Below are 11531 nucleotides of genomic sequence, written 5' to 3'. Positions count from 1 at the left end.
TGGGTTGGGCTAGACGGTTCCAGGGTACCCTTTTATGGCAGAATCAGTAAGGTGGGAGTTGGAAAATCTAAATTATCATGTTATGGAGTTCGATTTCTGGTTAAACTGGGTCCCGATGAAGGTTAATTGTTTCATTTGGAGATTATTCTTGGGTCAGATTTCCCTCTAAAGTTGCACTGTCATACTGAGTGCTAATATGGGATATATATGTCGCTCTCTTTGTGAAGAACAACATGAATCTGTGTTGCATTTGATTTGACGGCACACTGCATGCTGTTGAAGTAAGTTGGTTTATTATGCGTAATTGAATAAAGATACCAAGACATGTCAAATTTGATTCGGTTCAAGAAATTCTTGAGTATTTGAGAAAATATAAAAATGATGAGGAATGTCATGCAGTGCAATTGGTATGGCTATTATATGTTGGATAATTTGAAAAGCGAAGAATGAAATGATCATTAATAATAGAGTATTCTCGATGGCCAACGTGATAGATGAAGTAAAGATGACATTCTTTTTATGGATGAGGCATAGGAGCAAGAAAACTCCATTGGATTGACAGGAGTAGTGCAAATTCAACTTTGTAAATTCATCTTAAAGAAAGAATAAAAACAAGAAAATATAATTATTTCAATTGACAATAAATAAGCAAAGGTAGTGATTACATCAAAACAGAAGGTAAGCGGGCAACAAGATGCGCCGCGCCGCTATTCATTTTTGAATTGCAAAACCCGATCTTTTAAAAACTACATTCTTTAATCTTTGAGTCATAACATTACTATGCATGACCCGTTCAACTCGGCTATATCTGTTTAAATTTTTTTCTATAACGTTCGGTTAAGGTTAAATGAGCGAACATAAAGTAGCATCTAATTAACACCATTCGTAATCATTTGATTCGTTTTAAGCCTTACAAATTTCTCAAGGCATATAAGTTTCATTTTTTTTTTCTATTTTGACTTCAAATATCCTGTAGCAGTTTTGTTTTTTACTATGTAAAAAATATTTAGTTAACAACATATATAAGCATAAACCGTATATAAACGATGTAATTATTTATAAAAACTAAGATTGGAATTAAGATTGTCAAAAATAACAACAAAAGTATCATACTTTTGTATACATGGTGGGCTTATTCGAATTCAATGGTATATTATAAAGTGTTACAATAATGAAATTACAAACAAATACGGATTAAGTAACAACTATCAACCATGAACACATGTTTCCAACACTCTTGTGTAACACGGTTATCTAGTGCATCGGTATTCACTTTTGAGGACGGGTGTTTCCAGTTGTAGCTGTGCCAGTAGCGACTTTAGCCACATCAATGGCGGTGGCCTCAGGTTTCTTATGAGAATACAATACAAGGTAAGCCATGACCCCAATGCCCGCAAGGCCACCCAAAACCATAGTAATGGGTGACTTTGGTGCACCCTTTCTGGTCTGGTTGAGAACTTGGTCCTTGGCCATCGCCTGTGCAGGTAGTGGTTGTTTATCGCCTTGCCTCATCACCTTTCCCAATTTACCATTGTTATATTATTTGTGTTTTCGCTCTCGTTTTTGTTAGTTGTGATATAAAGTTGTGTGGAAATCTTGAAGCTTTCTTTTGATGGATCAAGGTGGTTATGAAGTTTAATTGAAGGATGATGAGAAAGAGAAATGTATGGAGATAAGAGATTTGTGGGTGATTTGACACATATGTGACTATAATTACATTTAGGAGGATTTCTAATATAAACTTGTCCAAATATATTGCTTTTCGAAAATTTAAATTTACAATTTTTCAATAGATTATAGCATGCTATATATTCATACCATATGATTTATAGCTAAATTAAAAAAATTAATAAAAGAACACCCAAAAGTTATGATGTTAGTCGAGTGGTTATGGGTAGATTGATAAAGATACAAGGCTTACCTTGTGATTCTAAAGTAGTTTTAAGAGGATTGTGATACTAGATTGAAATTGAGTATCGTGTATCACTTGCAAACTGATGCTCAAAGTGAAAGAATCATTCAAATGTTAAGACATATTGTGGGCTCCGGTCATTAATTTTGATGGCAGATAGAATACTCGTCTACCTTTGGCCATATTTTCTTAAATATTTATTGATCGAGTAATCCAAATACCATCTTTGGAGATATTCTTTATCAAAATCTAAAGGTTAACTCAAGGGTGTTGAACCCTAGTAAAAGACCGCTAAGATAATTGATCAAATAAGAGAATTTTAAATGAACCAATAATGATGAGAAGTTGTGTGACAATAGTAGATGAATCATATTGAGTTCGACAAAGACGATTGTGTGATATCGGAGGTCTCGCCATGAAAAGGTGATTCAGTTTCTAAAGAAGGGAATCTGAGTTCATGATTCGTTGAATCATTTAAAGCTGTTACTCAATTTATCGAACACGCTTATGAATTAGAACTACCTAAGTAGTTGAGTGTGACACATAACACTTTTCATGCTTCCCATTACTCCATTAGAAAATGTTTAGCAAATGATACAACGTATGTATGCTTGTGTGATAGTGAGATGGATGAGAAGTTTAGTACACGGAAGATCATCATGGCCAAAAGTTTAAGAAACAAAGAGATCAATTTCGCAAAGGCGAAATTGAAGTATTGAATACGATTTAGACGCTATGAGGTAGGTGTTCAAAGATGAAATGAATGAATGTTACCCAAATTATTTTCTTGTATAGAATATCATAAGCGAGATCCTATGCAGTGTTGGAAGGTCGCAACACCAAAAATATAAATTTTTTAAATTATAATTAGAAAAAGAAAATAGGAAATGAATTGTTTTTGAAAATATCATATTATTAACCTAATTTGCACCGGTTTTAGTGAACATATATCATATTATTATTGGGGAAACATATGATTGACTTAATTGAAATAAACTTTAAACTTGGTTACTATTCTATAAGATAGTCCTTTAGGACAGAGGGGTGGTCACTCATGGTATCCTAATATCCACCAATCCCATAACGTCATATCATTTACACCATCTCTCTCTCTCTCCCTCCCTCCCTCCCTCCCTCCCCTCCCTCTCCCTCTCCCTCTCTCTCCCCTCCCCGCACACACACATTTCGTCGGGTACTATACAATGAAATTGACTACCCCTTGAGTTTAAAATAATTATGGCGACGGTGTACCCTGTTAGGATATATACATGATTTAAGTGTTACCGAAGGCACCCTTCTTGCCCTTGCCAGGCCCGGCTATAAGGGAGGGCCGGGTGGTCGACGGACCCCCGGCCCGACACCACGATAGGCCCGGATTTAAAAAAAAAAAAATAAATGTATATATATTTATGAAAAACAATATGTATATATAATGTTTAAGCTTAATTACACAACCACTAATTTGGTTTAGTGGCAAATATGTGTGACTTTCAACCAAGAGGTTTTGGGTTCTAACCTCACTTGAGACATTTTAATCTATTTTTATATAAAAAAAGTCTTTGACACAACCAAATCATAAGGCCCAAAAAATTAAAGATTATTTAAAAATTAAATTGTTTAAACCCAACAATATACCTCTTTTTAATAAGGTCCAAAAAAAATTTCGCCTTCGGTCTAAAATTTTTTACGCGTTTTCGGAGCCGAGCCTGGCCCTTGCCCTTGCCCTTGCCCTTGCCCTTGCCCTTGCCCTTGATAATATAAGTTGTACATACTTGGACCCAGAGCAGGAGTTTAAAACTGAAGATTGAGGGGCTAAATATGTCCAGGTATCAAACTTAAAACTATGCTCACATTATAAGGGGGTGTTTGGACCGTACGAAATTATCAAGAAGCTCACATCAAACAAAGGTGGCCTCCTAAATAAATATCAAGACTCTCAAGAAGCTTACACCAAACATTAGAAGGTGTCCCTTTATTTGTGGTATATTTTTTTGTTTTTTAATAACGATGTTACTCGTTGGCTTTAAAAGATGTGACACATTTAGGGTCTTAGAAGTAAACAAGCTAAGATCTCATAAGGGTTATGCGTCCCTTACCACCTCACCCACCATTTCACCGTCAATCATTACATGCATTAAAAGGGAGGCTAAGCCCCAAAGGGTGCTAGTGTGTTAATGGGCTCAAGGCTTTTCTTGGGCCCAAACTCATTTTTGAAATAATCAAATAATCCAACTCAATTTTTATATATGAAAGGAATCAATAATAATTGTGTTGTTAGTTAAATCATTACGTTTCTTTTATTGAAAAGTTAGTGAAAGCCCTCATGTCCACGTGGCAATGACATAGCAGAGCCGACCCAATAGTATACCAAACCAAGCTTTCAAAAATTTAAGGTTCCCATTTTAAATAGAGCTAAATAGGTAACATATATCATTTTTATTCTATTATAACTTATAAGCAACTAACAGTTATACCGCGGTGGTAGTTTGTCTACATTTTTCCTTTTGTGATGATAACCAGGGTTCGAGCATCTTCTATGTCAACAGAGTTAATATTGTTTTTTAGCCCCAATAAATAGAACCATTAAAGGCCAAAATGCATACATATAAAAATCATATCTCTAGTATTAAATGTACCTCTTTTCTATTTCTATTAGTCTGTTTGGTAGGCTTCTTTTTTGTAAGTAATCTTACATTAAAGATGTATTGGTTTTTAATGCTTCAAACTTTCACACGTTGGTTAATACCACTCCTAACTTTTTATTTGTTACCCGTCACTCCCAACTTTCACCCTATTTGTTTTTGACAATCCCAAACTTAACAGACCCTAACCCCGTTAGTTTTTTTGCTGACGTGGATTTGTCTTTGCCAAAGGTGTTTTGTTGCACCATTACCACCTACCATTATCCATCTTACTTCTCCATTTCCATAGCTTCAAACAAACATCCCCTTCTCTGTATAAACCAAAAACACACCTCTATCATCACTATTGCTCTTCAGAGAAAACACTACTTAGTTGCCATCATAATCACCTAGCTAATAGCCAGAACCACTGTCGTCAACAACTCAACACCGGAGTACTACCATCAAAACCAAATCCACCCGAATTCATTACAATCCCTACCATAACCCTGTGGAATTCGACAATTCCTCTTGTTTTCGAATCAACCTTCATCGCTATCCTATTCCTTTACTCAAAATCAATCACCTATGTTATCATTTTGCCATCGTTGCCGTCGATTCTTCCGGCCAAGCTCCATTGTCATCGATTCGAAACCAAATCGAGGTAATAATACCATCACTCTACTCGTTTTCATTTACCGAATAACAGCCCTAAGGTCATGACTGTTAATTTGAATATCTGAAATGAATTTAAAGAAAAATGGGATGGTTTCTAGGGTTAATACATGAAGAAGATGAAGTTTTGTTTTAATTTGTTTTTAGATTGTGACCAACAAAAATGGGAAAGAAAGGGAGACGATGGTGGAGGGTGGTGATTATGGTGGGATGTGATGTTGTTAGATGATGATGATGGTAAGATTACTGTAAGTTCTTTATTAAAAAAAGTTGATGGTGGAGGTTATAAGGGCCAATGGGGTTGGGTAGTGGTGTGGGTCCCGCTTTTTATTATAATTTCATTAGAAAATTCCACGTCAGCAAGAAAACTAACGGAGTTAGGGTTCGTGAAGTTCGAGAGTAATAGAAACAAATAGAGTAAAAGTTGGGAGTGCTGGATAATAAATCGAAAGTTGGGAGTGATATCTACCAACGAGTGAAAATTGGGAGTATTAAAAACCAATAATCCTAAACTAAATTATGTATTAATTCAATGACTGAGTATATGTTCTTAAAAAAATGAATAATAATTTAAGCATATGCAATAGTTCATAATTAGCGATCAAAACTTGTTTCGAGTTCATTAGGTTAATATTCAACATTATCTTATCTAGCTTATTTTTTCTCGAAATTAAAATGATATGCGTGTATCATAATTGTAGACGTCAATGTTAAAAATAACCAATTTGTGTGTTTTTTGCCACATGATGTGTTTCTGTATTCTGCAATCAAGTTGCATCATGACGTGTTTCAACATATTTAAATTATCATTGGTTTTTTTAACGAATAAATAATCATTTACTAGGTTATATTATAAAATAAAGTATTTAAAGAGAACTGAAACTATTTTAGTTAAAAATTAACCTATTCATTTAATTGAATGTGAATCAGGGTGAAATTTCTTTTGTTTAGTACAACTCTAAATTTCTTAGAAAAGGCCCCTGATTTTTTTATTTGCTTTAGGCCATCAAAATCATTGGATCGGCCCTGTTAAATAGCATATCTGTTTTTACTTGTTAGTTAATTCACTACACATAGTCTAACATATTATATCCTTAAGAGTTAAAAAACACTAAAAAGAATATAAATTAATAAACAACATAATACAATTTAAAAATATAATAACCTACTTATGAGACTTAGAGCTTCTCCAATGGAGAGTTTGTTAACCGTTTTGTGAATGATATGGAGCTTCACTGGAGAGAGAGAACACGTCCAGAAATGCAGACTGTTCTTGTGAGAAGAGAGAGGAAGAATGAATCGGAAAGAGGAGGTGGTGTTGCCATTGAGAGGGTGGCGGGCTGTTATTCTCCTCTCCCACTGCTAACGCTCTTATCATCTCTAAATACGACCAAACGTGCTACATGCACCATCAAAGGAGCTCCGTGCACAATCAAACAATGTGTACGACCATCCAAACAACCTATGTGTACAAGCTATAAATAGCTCAAGGACACAAAATATTACAGCAAAAAATATATAATCCGGTCGGTTTTATCATCTATTACTTTACCACCTATTACTTAGATTATTTTTAAGAAAAAACCATTATACCTTATACCTCGTTTTTTTCAGCTGATACATTTGATGGTATTGCTCAAAAACAAATTATTACAATTCAACTGCAATTAACCAGACAACAAGCTACATCGCAACCTCCTTTTTGATAGCAAAACCAATTCAACTAAAAGCAACACCTTAAATCTTAAAGGCCAAAAATTACCCTGCAAAAATTTTTCAGAAATTCCACAGCCTAGATGCTAAGAGACCAAATATATTAAAGACAAAATGGATAAAGACGTGTTGGTTCTTTAAACAAACTTTCTCGTGTTTAGCCATTTTGCTTGATTCCGTCTTCAACGCAGCCTGGCCCACAACGAATCCATCGTGCCTAAGCCCAACAAGAGGGGACACGCATGTAAGGTCCACACTAACGTGGTTCCCACCACACATTTACCTAAAAGACCGTTTATATACCCATATTTCAAGATTTGAATAACTGATTTGACAAGAGCAGGAGTTACATTGGCACCCTTATTTTAATTCTCTTTTCAAAAGACACACCAACAGATTCAAATTGATTTGATTGTATCAAATCTCTTATCTTAGTTTGTTTTGAAAGAATTGCTATGTATAACAAAGGCAAAATATAGTTCTATCACATTGTCAAGGCAATTGAGTAAACAAATATTAAAACATAAGTATTGAAGTAGGGATAGATGTGTGTGTAGCCGTTTAAAAAAACGACTTAATGAAATTGCCAAATCACATCCACTCAAAACCTACTCCAAGCGACAATAAGATAACCATAACCATTAAATACTAACATAAAATTTGAACCAAATGATGGAAACTTGTCAATATTATTACAATTTAAAAGATAATTTATAACCTTTCGTGCCGTGGGTCTACAAAACTGCAGCTTTTTAGAAATCGGTGCTCAGATTATTGCTTGAATTGGTCACCCAAGCCAGGTGGCATTCCTAAGCTCTGAGCAAGATCACCCATTCGGGCCTTCATGGCCTGAAATTACAAAACGACCTCATATCGTCAAATGTTTGGCCAACAAAATTCAAAGAAAGTGTTCTTTTTAATGTTTAAAGACCTGAACACTTTTTTGATGGGCATCCTTGTATGCTTCAGTAATCAGAAGTGAAAGTTTCTGCAAGAAAACTAATATTAAAATTTATATAACATGTCAAGAAATTTATGCAATTTTAGTGTTTGATGATTAGTCAAATACACATTGCATCTTTATAGAGATCTGATTAATAACATATTACCTACCAAAAAATAAAATTAAAAATATATACTCACTTCCGACCCTAATTCCATTGCAGCCTCGGTAATTTCTGTGCGTACAGGTTGTTGATTTCCAGAGAGCGTTACCTAATAAGAAGTTCAGATATAAATACAGTTTTATATTAAAGCCAAGTAATACTTTTTATAAAAGTAATTCAGTAGCTAGTTGTAAATAGAGAATGGAAACCCTAGTTCTGGTTCTCACAAATGAAACGATAATTACATTTCTACTCAAGGACTAAGGATGCAAAACAAACTTACATCGGAGCAAAACCGAAAGTTAACTAATACATGAGGCCTGAGGGACTATTTATGTAATGTGACAATAATAGTCGAAAATATAGAAAACTACTTACCTTTACTAGTTCACCTTCACAATAACCATCAAACTCAGCACTGCAAAGCAAAATAACCGTCATAAATACTCACGTTTAAAACTTTATTAGAAGAAAGAAACAAACGTTTACTTGTTACAAAAAAAATATGAAATATAGTAAAATGTACATACACGGCAAGTTCTTTTTGCACACGCACAGCCTCAACTTGAACAACCATTTGCGCCTTCTTTACAGTCTCGTATAGATTTTGCATGTTTCCAAAAACCCCTGCCTATTATTAAAATGAACATGAAATATACCAATACAGTAAAATGTCACAAATTTAGAAGATATACTTATTAGTAATGCACATAATGTTTATCGGAAAATATGCAGAAAAATGTCAGTTTTTACTTTTCCATCATCCTTCTCATTGTCCTTCTTTCCACCTCCAAATAGGGCGGATACACGAAGCGATCGGCGCTTAGCAGCAACCTTCAGATGACCAGGCTGAGACGGGACCCACACACCAACTGAATTTGGTTTTAGACTTAGTTTTTCTGCAAATTAAGAAGTAAGTGTTCACGTTATGCTTAGGAGTTATAAGATCTAGTAAAATCATGGTTTGCTAGGATCGGATTGTGCATACACACACAATCAAACTGTAGAAAATTAAACAAACACGAGACGCAAAATTTGCGTGGTTCGGTCTAAGTTGACCAACGTCCACGGGCTGCAACCAGAATTTTATTATTGCTTTATGCTCACGACACTCGTGATGGGAAATTACAAGTACAAACATTACAATATGATGATATATAGGGATACATTAGGGTTTCTAGATTGGGGAACAAGAAACACATAAACGGGCTAACAAAGAGATATAGGGGTGGTCCAAAACCTCCACGTGTTGAATCTTCATTAACCCAAAATCATGGCTTCAACTAAGTGAGGAACCAGGCCCAAACCTCGACGAACCCAACATGGTTCTCATGTAAATTTAATGCATCTAATACTTTGATTGTTAACAAGTACTTGGATTGAACGTAGAGGTGCAAGGGTATGTTCGTGTTCGTTCATTTAACTTTACACGAACACGAACACTAATCGAACAAATATTTGGTGTTCATGTTCGTTTATATAAAATCTAAATGAACTGTTCACAAACATCAACGAACATAATTGAACATAAAGGAACATAGGCCCAAGGAGCCTCGAGTGCACGTTGACAACTATAATTGAAACTAACCTTATTAACACTAACCGAGTAACCGTATTAATATATGTTCAGTTAACCGGTTTGTACTTAAAAAAATCCCTAACCAATGGTTATAAATTAGGTTTATCAAATTGAAACACTCAAACCGTCAAACTCAGGTATATAAATTAGGTGTATCAAACTCAGACAATAATATGTAAAATTATATAGAAAATGAAAGTATCAATTACATGATGATAATCCAAGGAGTTTAATTAATAAAGTATAAAAATACAGAAAGATGACTTACGGAGAGACAGAGATGATGAATTGAAGTTTGAAATCTGAGCAGTGAAAGCAGACGCCATTCGTTATGTTATGTGTTTGTGAGGGTTTGGAAGACCAACAAAGGATAGAAGAGGTTTGTTTGGTTTGATAAATGAAAATGAAATGATATTATTATTATTATTATTATTATTATTATTTTCTTTCTCTTCGATCTTTTTGCTTGTTGTGTGTTGCTGGAGTGACGGGCTGTTGTTTATTATGTTAGGGGACAGACCAATAGAGTGGTTTGTTAGGTCAACGGAAGTGACTAGTTTTTTTTTTTTTACTTTTTTTAAAGTAACGGTCAACGAAATCTTCTAACCGGTTAAAGTCATCAAATCAAGATACACTCGTATGTTGATATGAGGAAAACTCTCACCTAAGGCCAACGCCCATAAACCCTCGCCCGAAGGAGATAAACTCATTCAATTCAAAGATCCAACTAGTGAATACCAGATACTCGTATAGTCTCTCAACATCACTCTAGTGTCGTTGAACCTAATTGATCGGGGCATGAATCGAATCTGGGTAGTCCTAACGTTTACTGTAAAAAGTAATTACCGATATAAATGAATGTATTGATGACCGTAAATGAACGAACTTAAACAAACGTAAATGAACATAAAGGAGTCGAAATGAACGAACATAAACAAGTGTTCACAAACATAAATGAACGAACGAGACAACGATACATGTGTTCAATTTGTTCGTTTATTAAGGTAGGAACGTAAACCAACTTCTCGCCAAACGGTTCACGTACAACTCATTGAACGTTCATTTCGTTTACGGGCCTAATTATGATCATATTTAGAATATCTTTTAGGTTCTTGATGATCTTTCATCTTTATGTGTTTTTAGTTTCTGATGATTATTAGGGTTTTTAATATTTTCTGTATTTTTTGAGAAGTTAATTGATGTCTTTGATCTTTAAAGCCCTTGATTAAAGATCACCCCTAAATAACATTGGATTTTGTCATTTGTGTGCTACAACAAACAATGGTCTTCTTTTGCATCTTTTTATTTTTCTCTTTTAATTATTATTACTTTTTTTTGTGTGTAATTTGGTCAAAATCTTTCCTAATTTCAAGTTTTCGACAAAGATTTATTTTGTAGGTAGATTATGTCTTCATATAATTTGTAACATATTTTGTATACAGTTTTATTACAGGAAACAGAGGCTGCAAGAAATATTTGTTGGCATTGAAGCAAAATAAAACAACCTTACAAGCAGAAGTCGGTATGACCCGTTTAAACCTTTCTCTTAATACGGGTCAAATATGTGGGTCGAGTTGACCCACTAACACTTTTTTTTAATTCCTTTTGTTAATATGCTTTTCAATAGTTAAAAATTAGATTTGTTCACAAAAGTTTTGACCGACCCGTTTATTTATGAATGCTCAACTTGTGCTTGAAGACTTGAAGTTTGAGGTTTAGTCAAACGGTCAAATATAATTTGTAAATTGTTTTATTATAAAATTGATAGGGTGTAAACGAGCTTAACCGAGCCAAGCTTGACCTCCCGAACTCGACGAGGTCAAGCTTGGCTCGCTTGAAGCTCTTTTTCTAAAGCTCGAGCTCGGGTTATTACAGTTTTAGTTATGTTTAATTATTTTTATATATTTTGTGAAAACCCTTAAACG

General features: G+C 34.4%; 1 protein-coding gene across 2 annotated transcripts; it reads right to left on the bottom strand.

Moving 5' to 3' along the window:
* Positions 1-7582: 7582 nt before the first annotated feature.
* LOC143607340 (nucleoid-associated protein At4g30620, chloroplastic-like) lies at positions 7583-9996 on the bottom strand. 2 transcript variants are annotated; one of them, XM_077082819.1, is made up of 7 exons: positions 9875-9996; positions 8781-8926; positions 8558-8658; positions 8406-8445; positions 8065-8136; positions 7853-7909; positions 7583-7770 (listed from the first exon to the last, which is right to left on the bottom strand). In XM_077082819.1, exons 1-7 carry the CDS (start codon positions 9930-9932, stop codon positions 7693-7695), a joined length of 552 nt encoding a protein of 183 aa, XP_076938934.1. In that variant the 5' UTR covers positions 9933-9996; the 3' UTR covers positions 7583-7692. The 2 variants fall into 2 exon arrangements, with proteins under 2 accessions (XP_076938934.1, XP_076938933.1); XM_077082818.1 differs by having other exon boundaries at positions 8781-8920; positions 9866-9964.
* Positions 9997-11531: the final 1535 nt, after the last annotated feature.

Source organism: Bidens hawaiensis, unplaced genomic scaffold (genome assembly GCF_021521415.1).
Source record: "Bidens hawaiensis isolate Kalapana, Puna unplaced genomic scaffold, B.hawaiensis_p1.1 tig00081323_1, whole genome shotgun sequence".
Taxonomy (NCBI): domain Eukaryota; kingdom Viridiplantae; phylum Streptophyta; class Magnoliopsida; order Asterales; family Asteraceae; genus Bidens; species Bidens hawaiensis.
This window is presented reverse-complemented; position numbering and strand designations above follow the sequence as displayed.